The 20,185-nt window shown below is 35.5% G+C and overlaps 1 protein-coding gene across 2 annotated transcripts; it reads right to left on the bottom strand.

Annotated features, from left to right (window-relative positions):
• Positions 1-300: 300 nt before the first annotated feature.
• LOC121209817 (transmembrane and coiled-coil domain-containing protein 4) lies at positions 301-7,413 on the bottom strand. Of its 2 annotated transcripts, XM_041081473.1 has the most exons (15): positions 7,000-7,413; positions 6,721-6,802; positions 6,096-6,599; positions 5,555-5,723; positions 2,921-3,073; positions 2,601-2,698; positions 2,396-2,487; positions 2,207-2,277; positions 1,987-2,122; positions 1,385-1,444; positions 1,198-1,280; positions 1,036-1,112; positions 893-963; positions 732-789; positions 301-661 (listed from the first exon to the last, which is right to left on the bottom strand). In XM_041081473.1, exons 1-15 carry the CDS (start codon positions 7,233-7,235, stop codon positions 539-541), a joined length of 2,013 nt encoding a protein of 670 aa, XP_040937407.1. In that variant the 5' UTR covers positions 7,236-7,413; the 3' UTR covers positions 301-538. The 2 variants fall into 2 exon arrangements, 1 of the variants encoding a protein (XP_040937407.1); XR_005904948.1 differs by lacking the exons at positions 301-661; positions 732-789; positions 893-963 and having other exon boundaries at positions 1,046-1,112; positions 1,392-1,444; positions 7,000-7,386.
• Positions 7,414-20,185: the final 12,772 nt, after the last annotated feature.

Raw genomic sequence — 20,185 nt, 5'->3', positions numbered from 1 at the left:
AATCTAGATTTTAAGGTTGACCTCTTTTATTGCTTTGATTTGAATCACATTGACCTTAAACCTTTAAAATTTAATCAACTTACTTTTTATTAATTAAAAATTTTAATTGATAATTCACATAAAATTCATAACTAATGTAAGATAATTTGTTCTTTTTTTTTTAATTTTTCTGAATTTATTCATATCAATGTCATTAAAATTTTTCATCAAATTGAGGAGAAGAATTAAAACCATAATGATAATAGAAAAAGAAGAGTAAAACATTTATTGTTATGCCCGTATATTTTATGTAATACACTATTTGGGTGATATCTTAAATTTATTAAAGCGGCCAGCAAAGTAAACTATCAACATTCGTCTTACTTGCTTTTTTAAGTTGCAAGCAAGCGCATGTTTATATATATACAGAGAGCAATTAGCAAAATATGAACAAACAAATACAGTTGCCTCACCCTGCTGCTATTTTACTTCAGATTTCATTTGAAGTTGAAAGAATGAAAGAAATAAAGCTAACTGAAGCAGCCAAAGTTGAGTAGTACTATTCTTCCTTTTCTTTGCTCTTGAAAACGGGATAGCAAACTTCTAGTTCAAGCCGCTCCAAAATCTTCCTTGTAGACCACAGATAGGATGAGTGACCTTCGATCGTATCTGTTACGTCAACCTGAAGAGAATTTTAAGGAATTAGCACGATGAACAGCTAGGTGGAAAAAATTATAACTGGCATGACTTACATTCTCAATCCCCTGCACATCAACTGGTTGTAATCCGGCTAATCCATTTGTCAATAAACTGTTTTCAAGTTACCATTAGTTTGCATCAGTAAAAGGATGTTGCTCAATTGATATTTCTCGTCAAAGCTGATGAACAGTAATGACTTATTCATTGTGCATACCTTGCACGGAAAGCAACTCCAAGCATCCAATCTTTCGTAGAGTAAGCATTTATAAACCTTCCAGCCACCATCTGCAAATAACACTAGGAATTAATCTGTATGTTCTAATAATGAAAAGCATACTAATTGTAAGGGAAAAATACCTTTCTAGCAGCTTCCCAGTTCTCGTCTTTAATTGCAATGGGTGCTCCAAGAAGAACAACTCGTTCTACAAGTTCAGCTGCCAACATAGTAGAATAGCCTTAGGAAATTCCAACCACTACAGCAAATAAAAAAGCCTATGAGGATAGATTGGTCGTAGTTACCATTTCGTTCAGTCTCAGACAAAGCCTGAAGACAACTGAAAATCACTCGTGCTCCAAGTGAGTAGCCAATGAGTGTCACAGGTCTGAAAAATTCATGGAATCCCAAAGATGAACAATGGGAAGATCATTTTGCCGAAGTTTATGTTTTAATGAAAAACAGACATTCCTCTAAATGCCACATGTATACCTGTTACCTTGGTAACCTTTCAATAAAACTTCAGCTAACAACCTTCCTGCTTTATCAGACCTAGGCAATAGAAGAAGATAAAGACATAATTAGACTTGTGTAGTGTACTACAGTAGTTCCCAAACGTTCAAATAAGATTTAAATGCCTTAACTCGGTAAAAATTCAATATCAGCTACATCCAGCACATACAGTTAATACATTAAGCTAACCTGCTTCTAAGGAATTTAATTTGTAGACAACTTTGGGTTCATAAAGATAAAATTATTGTGACAATTCATCAAAAGAAACTTTTAGACAAATCAGGTAATATGAAAATTTCTCTACAGCATTAGCCACCTTGATATTCTGTTTTGAGACACTTGAAAGTTGTCCCTACTTAGATTTGAGTTTTGGACAAGCCTAACGAATTTGATGTCAAACCACAAACTACTAATATTTACATTCTATAGTTGAAAATTTTAAGCAAAGAATGCCCCTCATAAGAGCCACAAGATAAACCTAATAAACACAGCATGATATAAAACAAATAAAATGAAACTGGAAGATTGTTCTTCCCTTTTACAAAGCCAAGTACTCTGCTAAACCTCTAAGCAAATCAAACCTGTCCACAGCAATTGACCATTTGCTGTCTATAAAGTTAGTAGCTGAAAGTAATACTGCTGGCAATGCCAATGCTGCTACAAGCGAGCTTAAAACCGTCATCATTGCACCCTGTCTCATTAACTCCAGAGCAATACCTGTAGCAAGCAGAAGCAATGTTCAAATATAGACAATTCATATGATCAAAATACTATTTTAAAAATCAGACATAAACCCATTACTTGAAGTTAGCCAATCCTGAATTGCGGTGCTCACTGCAATCAGATTCCGGGACTCCCACAGCAGCACAAACCTATAATTTTCATTGTCAGAAACCATGTTCTTTCTTTTCTTTCTTTTTATCCATCAAAAGTGTTTTAAAAAAAACAAAGGTTCCACATAGAATGGGTAATGGTATCAAAGTTCTGTACCTTTCCATGTTGTCAATTTGTCCTTCCCAGGGCCTTACATAATCTTCCTTACTGAAAACAAATCCAGAGATCAAAATCTCAACTGCTAGTCGCTGAAAAAAAAAGTTAAATCAGAACTAAAATTTCCAGAACACTAATAAGGTCCACACACCATAGTTTTCTAAGTCCCCAGAAACAGAAAAGAAAGAAGTCTATAAGAACTTACGCCCTGGTTATGATAGTCTCCAATAGCTATAAATTCAAATTCATCAATGTTACCAGTTCTCCTAGCCATTTTAGAACCTGTAAGTCCAGCTCCAGCAGCTGGGTAGAACAGTGTGTAAAAATAGATATTAATATGGTATCGAAAGACTTCTTGAGAGCAGTATGTACCAAGTGTATCTTGGATACGTTTAACATATATTAGTATAAAATTTCTGAAATAAAACTATAAGTATAACAAACAAAACTACACAATGAATCCTGCAGTTCGGAAAATGACATGATAAGAATGGTAACTCAGGAGATTAATAATTAGTCATACACCTCCAAATGATGCGGCAACAGCAACAGAACCTGCAACAGTTCCAGCAGCACTTGCAGCAGCAGCAAACCCACTTGCTCCAATGACAGGGACTAAAGTGCCTAATGTTGGAGCCAGGGCACCAAATCCTGCAGCAATTGCTGGAGCAGCTAACCCTGTTTAATAGTAAAATGGTGAACCAAAAAGGTCAAAAACATTAAAGTCATGAGAGTTGAAACTTTAGTTTCTAAAAGAGTATTGAAAGGGACTGAAAAATGAGATGACTTTATTCCACACATGCTGGAATTTATAGTGGTAAATTAACTAAATACAAGATAATAACAAATTTGAAACAAAAAGACAAAATGATAAAACCAACTATTTGAACTAACCAACTCCTAGATAAGAAAAAAACAAAAAACCAACTCCTAAATAACAGGCACAAAGTAACTCAGAGCTAATCATGTACAAGACCATCACATCCGCTTTTAATGCTTAATTTAGAATAACCACTTACAATCAACCCTGTTCTTTGAAGAGTAATAAGGCACCAAATCCCATGTTTGGTTTAAAACAAAAGCATCAAATTCACTTTGCAGTGCAGATTGTAGTCGTTGTCTTGTAGTCGGCCCGGAATGCCTCTGTAGTCTTTCTAATGCTAATGCCTTCTTCCTTCATTCATTTTCTTTTAGTTGCGGTAGCTTCCGCGCCAGCAAGATACGGACAGCGAAGCCAAAGCAATACTAAACAAGCGAGAAAAGCCCTATATATTCTATTAGTAAAGCCTTGAGTTACCTTAGCTCCAGGCCATGCTATTCAATGATATTGGAAAAATGGCTGGCTGACATTGACGATGGTGGGGAATCCGTGCTCTCACTATGCTTTGCTTGCTTTCTTCTCTTATGCAATTTAGAGTTAGATATGCCGGTTTTGGGAAAGGACTTGATTACTCTTGGATGGTACAGATGGTGAGGATGTTGATGTAGTAGTAATATAGTGAATCTGAGTGGATGGATTGGCTTTACTGTTGGAGCAGGTAACCATAGGATGAATGGATTGTGTGGATGAGGGTTTGTTTGACACAGACAAGGGAAGAGGGTCTACAGGTTGAGACAAGGCATTGGTGGAAGACATGATGGACAAGTGGGATGCAGATGTAGGCTTAGGATGGGATTGGGTTTTTCATCTTTGGTAAGTCATAAGGAGCTATTATTAGTAGTTGAAGGAAGAAGGGAAGCCGATTGTATAGGGTCTAGTTGGGGGGATGACAACACCAAGACTTAAAGTTTGTGAGTTACTTGAGTTGGTGTGAGAACTTCTATTTGGAGCACAACTGTTTCCCATTGCAACCTCTTCGAGACCATAGTCGTCATGTAAAGTGGTTAATCTTCAAGCATATGATGCACTATGATGTGTTGCACCAGTGTCAACAACCCAGGATTCCTGTTGGTAGAGTAGTTGGCCAGCAAAGTTGACTCGAGCCTGAAGGTGATTATGTGACTGTGAGCTACAAACCCTTGCAGAATGACGAGGTAAATCACAAAGCTGGCAATGGAGGGTGTTATCAGTAGGTGGTGGTTGTTGATTTCTTCTTTGGCTGCCATGGTTGAGAGTGCCAAGATTGATTATTGGCAAGATCATTGTAGTTTAAACGAAAGTTGTTGTTCCAAGGAGTAGTGCATTGAGCTATGGCAACGGTAGTGGAGGTCAATGTGATGTTCAAGTCTCATTATGTTCCAAGAAGAGTTCATCGTCAAGCAGCTTTGAATCTCTTGCATAGACGACAGCTAAAAGTTCACAAAAGTCAGATCCAAGTCTAGTGATAATTTTGACTGAGTTATGCATTAGACACAACAGTCACAGTGGTTTTAAGTTTGTCATAGAGGGAATGAACTTGGAATATATAATTAGCGATACGAAGGGTGTGTTTGGAAAGATGAGCCAAACGATCGAGCAAACTGAAGATTCTCTCATTTTAGACTTGTTTGAATATGCAGTGTGGAGAGCACCCCAAGCAGCTTTGGTGGTTGTTGCTGCTGCTGCAACTATAGTGGCAAGGGTTGGATCAGCAAAGGTTCAGATAGCATTTTGAATTAACTGATCTTGGCAGAACGAAGCAAGGAACTTGAGATTAGCAACATCGCCGGTAAGATCCATCAGGATGAACTAGGGGTTGTGACCATGCAAGAGCCTGAACACGTGAGCTCTCCAAAGGGAGAAGTTGTGGCTCTCAGCTAATTGAACAAAAACGGTGTTGTTGGTAGTAGAGTTGGACTTGACGACAAAAACATAGGTGGCCTTTTGAGGGTAGAGATGGATGGGTTACCAGAGGATCTAACTTGTTAGAGTTTAGAAGGCTCGTGATATCATAAAAAAAGTATGAAAGGGGATAAAATATGAGATGCTTTTTATTCCATACATTTTGGGTATTTATAGTGATAAATACCTAACAAATACAAGATGATAACAAATTTGAAACAAAAAATGATAAAACCAACTATTTGAACCTAACCAATTCCTAGATAAGAGAAAATAGAAATCAATTCTAAATAACAAGAACATAGTAACTAAGAGCTAATTATGTGGATGACCATCACATCCACTTTTAGTTTCCAAGAAATTAATTTCCCAATAAAAAGGTTTAGACAATCACATACCTCCAGTAATGGCCATCAAAGTTCCTCCAGCCACTGCAGCAGCACCAATGATACCACGACGCTTCCATTTTGCCCATGTGCTCCCTGATGACTGGGATTCTTCTTCTTGTGCTTCTTTCTCTTTTACTAAAGCCATTGCAGAGAAAGCAACTATCATCTCAATGCTTTCCTGCAAACACAAAGGTTCACTAATAGGGAGAATATATATGTATATATAAAGAAAATCTATGAACAGTTACACTGGAAAGGGTTAGTTTCTTGACAAAATACCACACTCCATACCTAAACATGTGCTATTATATTAGACAAGTCCCAAAGATCTTCTCTGACAATGAAGGACAATCCCGAAAAGGAATCTTAAGGGTCTTGTTAACAGTACACAGAACTTTAGATAAACGTCTATCTAGTAGGTACTCAATATTACAGAGAAATCGACATCAATTCATATCTATTTAGTTATTTCTGCTACTAAAATGACATTGTATACTGCAAGCCCTGAGTTTGAAAGATGGAAAAGGGACAAAAGCTTGAGTTTACAAACCATTTTTATCCACTCAATGTCAAACCAACTTGTCAGCAACCGCAAAGCCACACGATGACGAGCGTCATAGCCTTTTCTTCGTCGGGTATATTTTTTGCTATCTTCACGAGTATCCGCAGCTGCAAGGCAAGCTGAAAGAAGCTCATAAAGAACCATCACTTTCCTCTGATAAGTAAGCATCCCAACCTCTTCAGTAGGTTTCTCATTCAAACTATCACACATTAGATGATGGTTATCAGTCCCACGAAGCATGTTAGAATCGCTCTCTGGTGGAGTCACTATAGGTTGGTTTTTCATTACAGAATTTGGTGGAACCTCAGGAGTGGAATATTTCTCACGGTATTCCTGTTCATATTTACGAGACTTCTCTTTCTTAACCTGAGAAGATTCAGAATTCGTTTCCATGCTAAATGCCATAGCATCAACAGCTTTAGACAGGGCAATCTCCTGCTCCAATCTTTCAGAAGAACCTTCCTCACTTTGTTCAGCTATTAACCTCATGAACTGTATGAATACGAAGTAACAAAAACATGTTTATAACCTGAAAAATAATCATTGAAACATTGCGCACATTTCTTCTTCAAGTGATCATAAACATGACCATTAGAGAAAGGAAACAACATACAGCTCCCACATGATTGGTGGCTCGCGAAGTCCCAGCAGTTTCTTCTAGACCAAGCCATGCTGCGGAGTCGATATCTAGAAACCTGAGAGAGAGAGAGAGAGAGAGAGAGAGAGAAATTTATTAAATTTTCTGAAATTTGGAATGTCAAAAGAAAGAATTCGAGATCCTAAAATTGATCGTGTTCGAATTCAAGAAATTCAAATAAAACAGAAAAGGCAACTCCGGCATGAAATCAATTTCGGTTATCAATCAAAAGGAAAAGAAAAATGAAGTGACTACCTGAAAACAGGTCGGAGCAGACCCGATCTTTCGTTGACCCAAAGATCGGGATCATCAGAGACTGACTCGTTGCTACTACTGCTACTTGTTCGTTCCCCAGTGGAATGATGATCGTCAAAGGGAAGTCCAAGAGGATGAGTCTGATGGATCTGAGCCTGGTTAACAGCAAAGGCGAACAACGCACCCGCCCCATATCTCTGCGTCGGCGTTAGAAACGACTTCCTTTCTCCCGCCATGCTTCACAATTTTGTTTTCAACTTATTAGAGCTTCTAAGGCTAATTCACGATCTTCCACAGTCAATATTTCTGTTTGCAATTAGAAAATTATTGGATTTTCTTTTTCCATTTTCCAGGCTTTGAAAATTTTCTTTGTCTTGCTGGCTATTCTTTGAAGTTAACTCCGTTAATAACAATAATCATTAATTGAATTAATCAATATTTTATTATTTTATATTTTATTATTTTAACCGTGAAAAAAAATTTATTGGACTGGAATCATTTTAAATTACTTGCACATTTTTAATATTCTACCCTTTTTTTAAACTAATATTTTACACTCTTTAATTTAAATAAATATAATCATTCAACAAATATTTAAACATGCAGTATAAGTAGGTTTTACAAAATTGAAGGGGCAAATCACTTTTAATTTAGATAAAAAAAAAATTTAGTCTGCCACGTCTCTGATCTGCTACTCTAGCATGGTTTTTGTTTTGTTTGGGCAGCGGTGGTGATTAGATAGGGGTGGTTCTAATCAATTTGGTAAAATTCTCGACAGTGGAGAATAACTTAACAGATGTATCATTGGAAGATGGGGAAGAGGAGGTTCTACACGTACATAATGAATTCGATACTACAAAAGTGATTTATGATTTCTGTTTGGTAGGATGCTTTCTTACAGTAAGTATGATCCATTACAATGGCGAATTTATGGCTATAACAGCTCGTTTTTAATTAAATCGGAATAGTAGCTTCGGGACTATAAATTTGATGAGTAAATATTTATTTTATTATTATTTAATGTCTGTGGAACTTTAAAAGGGTTGTATAAAATTTTTGTTAAGAAATTTTGTAATTTACATGTTTAATTAAGTAAAAAGGACTAAATCGTAAAAAGTGAAAAAGTAGAGGTCTAATAGTTAAATGTATCAAATGACTATAAAACTTTAATGTAAGAGGACTTAGATGGTAATTAGACCATTTATGTTGTTAGTGAATTTTTATGACAAGGTTTTATTGAAATTATTAATGTTTTTAAAAGGCAAAATAGTAAAATGATAATTAAATGATAAAAACAAAGAAGTAAAATGGCATCATCTTCTTCCATTTGTCTTTCTTCAATTGAATATTCAAAGGGAAAATAGCTAGGGTTTGGCCATTTCATTTTGCTTGCATGGTATGTATTTTGATTCCGTTTTTAATGATTTTTATGTTTTCGGGATCGTTGTAGCTTAATCTAGCTAACCCAGGGATTAATTTACAAAAAATTTAAGGTTTAGGGTTTTTCCATGAACATGTTTGCATGATTCTTGAAATTTAATAAAAGATTATGAGTCCTTGTTGTTAAATAAACAAATTTTATAAAGTGATTTTTGATGAAATTATCATTTAGAGACTTATTTGTAAAAGTAGTAAAATATCATCATAAAATTGTGAAATGATGATTTGTATGGGTTGATATAAGTCCTTAGGTAATTCGGCTAGCATGAAATGTGGATGAAATTGTATAAATTTCAATTTACGAGCTTAATGACTAAATTGTGAATAAGTTAAAATATTAGGGGCAAATGTGAATTTTCTAAAATTATGAATTTTGGACTAAATTGAATAGTATAAGTATTAAATGGATTGAACTTGCTTATTTAGATCAAGATAAACTTCATATGGATCTAGATCGAGGAAAAGCTAAAGCCTCGGATTAGTTGATCTTATTTCGACATCTTTATTATCGAGGTAAGTTCGTATGTTTAAATAACGTTTTAATGTTATTTTGATATATATATATATGTTATTGTGCTATTTATCATGTAAGTAAATATTGAAATCCAACGACATTACGACGATCATCGAGCCTCATTTGAACCTTAAAAATATATAGGATACAAATGATATGGCATTAGGGTTACCATGTTTCGGGTGCTGGTCTTGAATGTCCTACTAAGGGCTAAGGTCCTACATTTTTTGTGAATACTCATCAGCGTGTGAGCAGCATCGTGTAGCTTACATTCCAACCGTCAGCTTGTGTGAGCAGACCCATTTTACGGTTCGAGTGAGCAACGATGTAAAGGAAAAAGAAAGGAAAGGTTATATGTTTATCACACTTCATGTGAGCTTTCCCACATTCCGATGTTATTCTAAATGGTTCAACGAGCATAAAAAGGTAAGGAATGATAAGTGTTCCAATCGACTATGCTATAAACCTATGGAAAGGTATGAAATGATAATGATTAATGAATGTATATATATGTTTATGGAAAGTATGAATTCAATGGCATTATGTTTATGTAAATCTACCTTACCATGTGATAATTCAATTGAGTTATGTGTTAAAGCACTAACATGTGTTGTTGATGATGCTTAGGCTTATGTCAAGCTTATGTTGGATAGAATCATGTTTAGATTATAAGGTTATGCATTGAAATGGTAAGTTGTATTCGTGATTTATGAACTTACTAAGCATTATATGCTTATGTAGTTTCCTTTCTTATGTTTTATAGATTATCGGAAGCTCGACCAGTTTGGAAGCTCGTCGGAGACCTATCACATTATCCAACGATTCTATCGGTAGTTTCTGATGTTGATAAGTTTGGCATGTATATGTATTATTATGGTTGGTACACTTTTGGTACTTATGGCATCTTGTTGATGTTGTTAATATGGTTAAGTTGATGCATGTTTTCAATAGCCAATTTGGTATGTGATGAGGTAGTTGCAATGTGGTTAAGTATGGTATGTTTGGTATGGAAATGAGCTAGATGTGTTTGAATGAAATATGACCAATTATGCATAAGTTTAGGTATGTTAGTTTGATTGTGATTGAGGTGCCCATATGGCATATTGATTGGATGGAATTTGGTCATTTGAATTGGTCATTTTATGTATGTTTTGATGCCTTGGTCAAGGGTGCAAATGGCTTGTAGGTACATGTTTGAAATGGGTGAAGGAAATGACTTGATTTTGGTCAATTTTTTATCCACACGGCCTAAGACACAAGCGTGTGTCTCAGCCGTGATTGACACACGGCCATGCAACATGGTCGTGTGTCCTTGTAGGTTTTAAATGTTACAAGTCAGGCAGTTACACGGCCTAGCACATGGGCGTGTGGCTTGGCCGTGTGACCCAACTTAAAGAGTTACACAAATATGGACACGGACTAGGACACAGCCTTATGTCCCTATTTCGATTGTTACACGGCCTGAGACACTGGCGTTTGTCTCAACCGTGTGAGTCATACGGCCGTGTGACCTCTGTAGTTCAATTTTTTTAATTTTTTTCTTAAATATTTTAAATGTTTTCGGTTTAGTCTCAGATCATTTCTAAAGTGTTTCTTAGGCCTCGAGGGCTCGATTAAGGGACAAATGCATGTATATGAATAGATTATGCTATGTTTATTTTAATGTTTGGAAATGTATATTTTATGTCACGTTTATACGATAATGCTTCGTAACCCTATTCTGACGACGGGTACGGGTTAGGGGTGTTATAATGACACCTTCAAAGAGGGGTTTAGATCTTAGATCTAGGGGAGAAGAGGTTTTTGTTTATATTTTTTTTCATAAAATGGATCTCAATCGGGTGTTAAATAAGGCTCCATAGACTTTTAATAATCATCTTTTGGTGATTCATCATTTGGAGGATGGCGAGGATTTGTTGAAGGTATCGTTAACTTATGCGAGCTTTCGAGTGCAAGTGCACGATTTCCCCCAAGGTTTTTTTCTGAATCTATAGCAAAACAATTAGGTGATTTTATTGGTAAGTTCTTGGAATACGATGACAAGAGTTTGGGTAAGAGCCTAAGGAATTACTTATGTATACGGGTCCAAATAGATATCAAGCGATCTTTGAAGCTAAAGAAGACGATTATGTTCTCACTTGACAAGTGCTCTTACGTCAGTTTTAAATACGAAAGATTGAAATTGTTCTACTTTTTCTATGGTTGTTTAGGACACAATGATTCTTTCTGTCATGTTAGAATGGCTAAAGGATTAGAAGTTGCAGACATGGGATAGGATTTGTCGTTAAAGGCCCAGTCAAATAGAGCTGTTGCAATGAATAGTGTATGGTTGAGAGAAGAAAGTGAAAAGGAGATAAAGGGAACTGGCCTAGGACGTTCTGATTCAAGGTGACGATTTTGAAAGGGGAAAAAAGAATGAAGGAGATGCATAGACCTTCTTTTGGGGTTAAACTTGTAGGGTGGTTCGAAATATATGTCAGGTATGAAAGGGGACTCTTCAAATATATAGGGTCAAACGGATATAGAACATGACTCAAAGGAATGCCCTATAGAAGGTGATGATGGAAAGAAAAGGCTTAGAAGGGATAGTGGGAATCACAGTGTTTCAAATGTGATAGATTCACTAATGGTTAGAGATGGGAAATTGTTGGAACCAGCTCACTTTTTATCTGTAACTGCCAAAGGGCAAGCCGATCGATCATAATGAAAATAATATGTTGGAACATTCATGGTTTGGGGAATCCATGGGTTATAAGAAGACTTCGTCATATACTGAAGGTGTATAATCCCTGATTGGTCTTCTTTATGGGGACTAAAATAGGTAATGTGCGAATGGAAAATGTGTGTAGAAGGTGTAGGTTTTTAAATAGGATTGATGTTTCAGTTGATGGTTCATGAGGATGTCTTTGTTTGGCTTGGAAGAAGAATATTACAATTAATCTGAGGAGTTTCTTTAAGATTCATATAGACGTTGCTTTTTAAGAGATTGATGAGGGGAAACAATGGAGGTTTACTGGTTTCTATGGGGCCCCATTTGCACGCAGTAGAGATGGTTCATGGAATTTTCTAAGAAATCTTAGACGCTCTCAGGAATTACCTTGGCTAGTGTGTAGTGATTTTAATGAGATGATATATTCTTTAAAAAGGTTGGGAGAGTGCCAAAGGATGAAAGGAGAATGGAAAGTTTTCGAAGAGTTTTAGAATAATGCCGGTTAATGGATGTTGGACACTCTAGAACTTGGTTTACATGGAAAAAAGGGTAATTTACTGAAAACAAATATCATAGAGCGACTGGATAGAGGAGTGGTGAATGCTGAATGGATTAACATATATTCTTTTCGTATCATTATTCGTTTCTCATAGAGCAGGAGAGGAAGAGACTGATGATGAAAAGGTTTTGGATTAAGGCATGGTGGGTATTGGAAGAATTGTTTGAAAGGAAGGTAAAGCGAATCTGGAAGACTACTTCGGGAGATATTTTTGCTAAGCTGAAAAGTTTAAGGAATGATTTGGGGAGATTAGCTGGTTTTGTTATAAGTAAAAGGGAAGACTTCAAGAGGGATTTGATCAGAAAACTGGAAGAGATGATGGAAAAGGAAAAATATGATGAAAATCAAGTAGAACTTGTCAATACTAAAATCCAGCTTAATTTAAAGATAGACAAGGATAAAGTGTATTGGGAGAAAAAAGCGCATGCTAACTGGCTAAGGTTAAGGGATAAAAATATCGCTTTTTTCCACAACTTTGCTTCTCAACATAAAAGAATGGACATAATTATATGCTTGAAACATGATGATGGGAGGGAAACTAGGGATGAGGGTGAAATGGAGGAAATTGCCTAGAGTTATTTTCAAAATCTATTCTCGACAAGTGGGGTTGAAAATACAGACCATATTTTATCAGGGGTAGAGTGTTGCATTTCGAATGATGTAAATTTGATAGCACTCAAAGTGCTTTTGTGCTGGGCAATTTGATATCTGATAATGTGTTGTTAGCTTATGAGATTTTGTATACTTTTCGACAAAAGAGAATAGAGAAAAAATGTTTAATGGCACTAAAATTAGATATGGGTAAGGTTTATGACCGAGTGGAATGGTAATTTTTAAGGGTGATGATGGAACGTATAGGGTTTGATAGGTCATGGGTGGATATTATTATGAAATGCATCATTTTTGTCTCGTATTTGGTAATTGTGAATGGGAAAGCTGATGAGTTATTTAGACCTACTAGGGGATTTCGGCAAAGGGATTCGTTGAGTCCGTTTCTTTTGCTAATCTGTAGTGAGGGACTATCAACTCTTATGAGACTTGTTTTGAGAGACGGCTTGATAAAAGGGGCAAAGGCTAGTAGAATGAGTCCTTAGATATCACATATGTTATTTGCAGACGATTGTATTGTTTTCGAAGAAGCAAATGATAGGGGAGCACAGATTTTAAAAGTGATCTTGAGAGAGTATGAGGTATGTTCAGGGCAATGCGTTAATTATGACAAATCCACCGTTTTTTGTAGTTCTAATACTTCTAAAGGAGATAGAGAAACGATTTCATGTATTTTAGGGGTTAGATACTCGAATGATCCTGAGAGGTATTTAGGGCTACCTAATATGGTAGGGAGACAAAAACAGGTATCATTTCAGATATTAAAGGATCGATTCAAGAAAATGATTGATAGTTGGAGTATGAGATTTTTGTCACAAGGAGGAAATGAGATCTTTATAAAAGTTATTTTACAAGCCATGCTAACGTATTCAATGGCTTGTTTTATGCTCCCAAAGACACTTTGTGGGGAATTGAAAAGCTTTACGGCATGATTGTGGTCGCAAAAAGGCCATGGAAGAATGGGAATAATTGGTGCAAATAGAGTCGTTTATGTGAGTTGAAAGAAAATGAGGGTTTGGGTTTTCGAAGCTTAGCAAAGTTTAACTTGGCTTTATTAGCAAAACAGGGATGGCATCTTGTTAATTATCCAAATTCTTTATTAGCTCGTGTTTTAAAAGCTAAATACTACCCAAATTTAGATTTTCTAAATGCCAGATTAGGGAATCTACCTTCTTACACCTAGAAGAACGTGAGGGCAGCGAGGGGTCTTCGACAAAGCGGATTGTGTTGGAGGGTTGGCACTGATGAGAAAAATTCAGTAGTTAAAGATGCGTGGTTACCTGGGGCAACTAGCTACAAGTTAAGCAGTAGTATTAGTAATTCTGGTATATCTTTGATTTCGGACTTAATACATAATAATTCTAGAGAGTGGAAAATGAAGGTTATTGAAAATACCTTATTGGGAGATAATGTGGCTAGAATCCTACGTATTCCTTTGGCGAAGAAGGACCACGATGATTTCGGGTGTGGAGAGGTGAGTCATTAAGGGATTTCTCGATGAGAACTATTACAAGCAGGTCTTGTTGATTCCACTACTAGTGATATTTATAGCGATTTCAAAGATTTTTACAGAAAACTGGTGGCTGATGTTAATTTGCATTACAAAAGACTGGTGGCTGATGTTCTACGTCCTAGATGTGGAGGGGTTATTAAGAATCCTGATCATGTCTTTTGTAAGTGTCCTGTAACAATAGATGTGTGGACAATTTTCAACCTCACATGGCTAATATCGACATCAAATATGGATACCAGGGAGTGGATTACTTGGGCTTTCAAAAGGAGTTCAGTAACCCAAAGGCATCTGTTTGGTTGTGTGATGTGGGTATTATGGACAGACAAGAATAAATGAATACACGGGGGAAACAAAATTCTAAAAAAGAGATTTCTAAGTTGATTTTCAGATGCATTCAGGAATTAGAATATTCAAAGGAAATGATACTCGCCAAGGGTTGTGTAATTGCAAAATAGAATCCTCCAATTGGGTTGAGCATCAAGATAAATTTTGACGCAACTTTCGATTACAATCAGTCTAGACCAGGATTGGGGATCGTTATAAGGAGTGTTTTTGAAGAAGTTTTGGTCTTGAAATCGGTCCTACACAAGGGTGTTGCATCCGCGTTTGCAGCGGAGGCTCTTACATATTTACAAGCAGTGTAAACGAGGGTGGATATGGGTTTGTTGGTGGTAATAATCGAAGGAGATGCATTGCCAATCATCAAGAAATTCCAATTAGATATTCTGGATAAATTAAAGATAGGGTGTACATTAGAGATATTCAGCAGACTAAGAATCAATTTCAAAGTATAAGGGTCAAACATATTCATCGAACAACAAATCGACTAGCCCATATTTTAGCAACTGAGAGTTTGAAGAAATGAGAGCATATTTACCTCGAAGAGGGTGTGCCTAATTTTTCTATACGATCAATAGAGGCTGAACGATAGAGGGAGTCGAATTGAGATAGATCTCGTGAAGGATACTCATTTAGGGGAGAAGAACAGCAATAATAGTGATTTGCATATAGGGGAGGCTGAGTTTTATAGGAATTGGAATCGATAGAAATGGAACGTGAAGAAGCAATAATGAGAATGGGTGATAGTTTGCAGATATGATTGGACAAATTTTATTCATTTTTATCTGAACTTTGTTGTGTTTTTACTTTAATGGACGAGGGCCAATGTTTTGTGTTTTGGGTCGAACTTATGGTTTTTTTGGATCTTCCTGTTTTTATTCAATAAAAGTCCAGTATGATATTTAAAAAAATACAGTATAAGTAAAACAAAAAATTAATAGAATTTTTATTCTATCTTAGCTCGATTGATAGTGTTATTGCTATAACAATCTAAAGAACTTGAATTGAACTTGCTTAAGTGCCTAATATCCTCTACTTTAACATGAGCGCAACAAACTCATCCTTCAAGATATAAACCCTTGATGCAGTGAGTCTCTGTTATAATATTACCTTTATGGCAATGGACATATCTTTGCTTTGAAACAAATCGATGCTATGAAAATTCAGTAAAAATTGGATTCTCTGTGGAAATTGAAATTCAATAGATAAAGTCACTAATGGCTCTAAAAATTGAGTCACCATAAGACTTAAGTGTGACGACCATATCATAAGACACAAAAACAAAATCGACACCATAGCCAAAATAAGGTTATTATTTCAATGATTTATCCACTCTCTATAAAAAAATGGACAGATTACAACTTTAAAGACATAACTAGGGGTTGTGTGCGTATGGTAACTAGCTATTCAATGACTATATAGTTAGCCACCATAGTTCAGTAGAGTCTTTTAAGGCTAAATCGTAAACCTTGCCACTTAAAACTTTCAATTAAAGATTATTGTGATCAATCACCTTGGCTTAGCAAGAGAGGCCAACATTTGAGGGGTGTCGGCACAGTGAGTGTTGGTTAGTTGGCATGTAGAGACAACCTAGTTCCAATTGTTGTTTTGGACAATTGATACGATGGGGGGTGGTTATTAACAAGAAGAGTCATAACTCAAATACAATGTGATCTAACAATAATAATGGAGATCTAGCAGAAGTTTGAAAGTTGAGTTTTATTTTTGAGGGTTTTTTGTGATTTTTGAAGCAATCCATTCATAAAAGACAATCAAAGGTGAGTAGATGAGCAAACCACTATTGATATTTTCTAGAGAAGACCACCTACAACACGATTAGCGACAACGATGACAAAAAAGGCTAAAGTTCTTTTTAAAAGTAGGTTCAAACACAAAAATTATTTTGAAAGTGCTCAAATTCTCCTACTTTTCCCTTGCTTAAGTTAAAAAATCAATCCAAACCAGGGGGAAAATCTAATAAGAGTGGTAGAACTTGAATTTAATGCGCTAGATTTCTTAAAGTATCGATTTCACTATTTCAACTAAAATTTCATTAACTTTTTGGTTAAAATATGTTTTAAGTCAATGTACTCTTTGTGCTCTTTTACTTTCAAGAATTTAGTCCTAGCTTAACACTTTCCTATGTTTGTTTCAAGAAAAACAACTTGGTCAATCGAAAATGGCTTATAGGTCAATGAAAAATAAGTTCATTTTCTTATAAATTAACTTACCTTTTTGAAAAGCATAAGTCATTTTTTGAAAAAGAGCTTCTTTATAAGTAATTTTATTTTAATATAAAAATTAACTTGAATCAAGCCTAATATTGTTATATTAATAATATTTTTATTTGGGTTAAATATAAAATTAGTACCTGAACTTGTTCACTCTCCCAAATTGGTACTTATAGCTTTTTGTCCCAAATTAGTACCTGAATTTTTTTTGGTAAACTAAATCGGTACCTAAGTCTAACGCCGTTAAATTTAAAACATGTGGAAAAAAATATTGTGACACAGCATAAATGACATCATGTTGATGTTATAATCTAAAAAAATCAATAAAAATATTTTTAAAACTATTTCCTTTTTTTTTCTTTCTTTTTCCTGGTGATGTTTTTCCTTCTCTATTTCCTTCTTTTTTTTTCCTTTTTTTTGGTGATGTTCCTTCTCCCCAATTTCCTTTTCTCTTCTTTTTCCCTATGATCTTTCTTTTTCCCATTTTCCTTTTCTCTTCTTTTTTTTTTGCTAAACATGTGTAGCGACGTAAAAATTTTGGTTTCGGGTCGCTAATTGTGGCAATCTAGTGAAAAAGTTTGGAAACTGAAGTTCGATTTTAAAATAAAGAGGGAGTCGCCACCGATCCTTTTTCCTAGGTGTGATCGGACACCTAATAAATTTATTTTTAAAACAAAAGAAGGCCGAGTTTAGGTCTACGTTAAAATCAGAGACAAAGTAGGGCTCGGGAGTCAGTTACGCGCGAGGAAGGTATTAGCACCCTCGCGACGCCCAAAATTGGTATCTTTTAAACATGTGTTGTCTTAATTTTCAAAAAATGCGAATTCAATGTAAAGTTTAGTTATGATCCGAGAAATTTTAGTTTATTCCGGTTTTTGAGAAGGGTATGCCGTTTTAACACGAGTCAATTGACGTTCACCCAACATAGCGATGAACTCGATGACTTAATGTTAAATCGGTACATTTCCTTGTTTATTGAAATTAATTAGCAAAACAAGTATATGATTTTCGAAATAATGCAAAGTAAAATAATATGAAATAAAAATCAATAAATGAAAGAGCTAGGAATATATTGAAACAAATAATCGAGGTGACAATAATATTAGAAAATAATAACCGTGCATGCAAGATCAAATGCAATGTTAGCATTGAATACGAGAACGTAATAAGAAACAATGAATACACATATGAAGATAATAAGAGTATATACGTAAAATATTATATAAATAGTAGTAGTGTTAGAAATATACTATACGTATAGTGTTTGAAGTACACATGAGATAGTAAAAAAAGGTATATAACTAGCAACAATAAAATAAAATATACATATATGTGTAAAAAATAATATTATAAAAAGGGTACGTATACATGTATATAAAAAAATAAATATATTAACAATGAATATAATAGGGGTAAGAAAACAAGTACATACACAATATATATGTAACGTGGTACTAAGGATATATATATATACAATACAGTATTTAAAATAATATTTACGTAATACAAAATATAATATTAAAAGGTATATGTACATACGTAATATATAAATACATATATAATATAATGCTAAAATATTTACATAATATATTCATAATAATGTGGAAAATGAATATTAATAATGAATATAGTAATAATAGTAAATACATATATATGTAATAGTAAAAATGTGACATTTTAAAGTAATTATACACATATATGTAACTAAATATCATATAATAATAACAAAATATTGATGATGTTAATAAAATATAGTAATAGATATAATACAAATAATATCTAAAATACAGTAAAACGACGAAGGTAATATAAAACAACTTAAATTTTCAAAAAGGACTAAATTCGAATTAAAAATGAAATTTGGGGCGAATTCAGAATGAAAAATAGAAGAAAGGGACTAATTCGAACGCGCGCTAAACATGAGGGCCAAGAGCGTGATATCCCCGTTTATTAAAACACTGCGTAGCAAAGGGGGACCAAATTGATGAACGGGCAAAATTCTGGGGCCAAATTCAAATATTAAAAACCTGATTGTAAAATAGCAAAAATGCGGAAGGGCCGATCGCGCAATTAGCCCTTCCACTTAAAAAACACGCGGATCCTCCCTGGTGCGGGTCGGGTCGACCCGACCCTGGCCTAAACGGCGCCGTCTTAAGGGTTAAGGGGGGGACCAAAACGCACCGTTTTGGTCCCCTATATAAGTTAAAAATTTTTATTTTTTCATTTGAAACAGAAGAAAGGAAAAAAAAGGAAGAGGAGGGAGAGAAAAGAGGGAGCGGGGAAAGAAGAGAGGGGAGGGGAGAGCTCCGGCCACGGGGTCGGTCACCGGACGGCCACCGGAGCCTCGCCGGCGCCGGCGCCGGCCACCGGAAAGGTAAAAATTAATTTAATTTTTATATTTTATATGTTTTATTTTTGCACTATATATGTGTGTAAATATGAGTAGAAAATGGCAAAGAAAGAAAATAGAAAATATGAAGCCGAAAAATTAAAGTCACCTTCTTTTTTTGATTTCGATTTCGATTTTGTAGTTCCCCTATTATTTTATCACTGCTTGTGTATTGAAATTATTTCTCTCTCTTTTACTTCAAATTTTTTTTCACATCTGTTTTCCTTCGGGCTTTTATAGCCTTTATAAAATTTATTTAATATTGTTGTCCATCTTCTTCTGGTCTTGCAGGGAATGGGCAAACGGCGGTGGCAGAGGCATGATGGTACAGAGGAGCAGGTGGCCGACATGGTGGCATGGAGAGCTGGGCGTGGCAGACGAGGAGGCCACGCGAGGCATGCGGCTCTAGGGTTAGTGGGATTAGGGTTTCTGAATGCTGGTCTTGGGCTAGGGATTTGGTATTGGTTTGGGCTGTTTTGTTTAATGGGCTTATTGGGTAGGGGTTTTTGGATTAGGGCAGGTTAGTTTAGGGTATTGGGCTAGGTTAGTTGGGTTTGGGTTTAGTTGTTGGGTTTTGGGGGTGGCCCAAAATTGGCCTGTACAGCTGCCCCTCTTTGCTCATTGTCGTGTAACGGGAATGGAGCAAAGACATAATGAAAGGCCAATTTTGCCTGGTTTTGCTGGTCTTGACTTCATTGGTGCTCTTCTAGTTCAAATAATCTTCTTCCAGTCCACTGCATCTTGTAGCTTTAGATTCAATCCACTACTCTCTGACATATGCCTTGTACTTCGATCTATTCCAATGTACTTCAAAGATATGTGATTGGCTGCTCCATGATTCTGATGATCCAGCCATGCTCCATACTCATGAAAGATCGGATC

Source organism: Gossypium hirsutum, chromosome A11 (assembly GCF_007990345.1).
Source record: "Gossypium hirsutum isolate 1008001.06 chromosome A11, Gossypium_hirsutum_v2.1, whole genome shotgun sequence".
Taxonomy (NCBI): domain Eukaryota; kingdom Viridiplantae; phylum Streptophyta; class Magnoliopsida; order Malvales; family Malvaceae; genus Gossypium; species Gossypium hirsutum.
Note: the sequence above shows the minus strand (reverse complement) of the source record. Positions and strands in the feature narration are given on the sequence as shown.

Bases quoted from the DNA above. Each gene is read 5' to 3' on its own strand.
- LOC121209817 (XM_041081473.1), bottom strand. From the start codon at position 7,235: ATGGCGGGAGAAAGGAAGTCGTTTCTAACGCCGACGCAGAGATATGGG. The intron at 6,803-6,999 runs GTAGTCACTTCA...TCTCTCTCTCAG, and splicing joins CTGCTCCGACCTGTTTTCAG to GTTTCTAGATATCGACTCCG. The intron at 6,600-6,720 runs GTATGTTGTTTC...GTATTCATACAG, and splicing joins CCACCAATCATGTGGGAGCT to TTCATGAGGTTAATAGCTGA.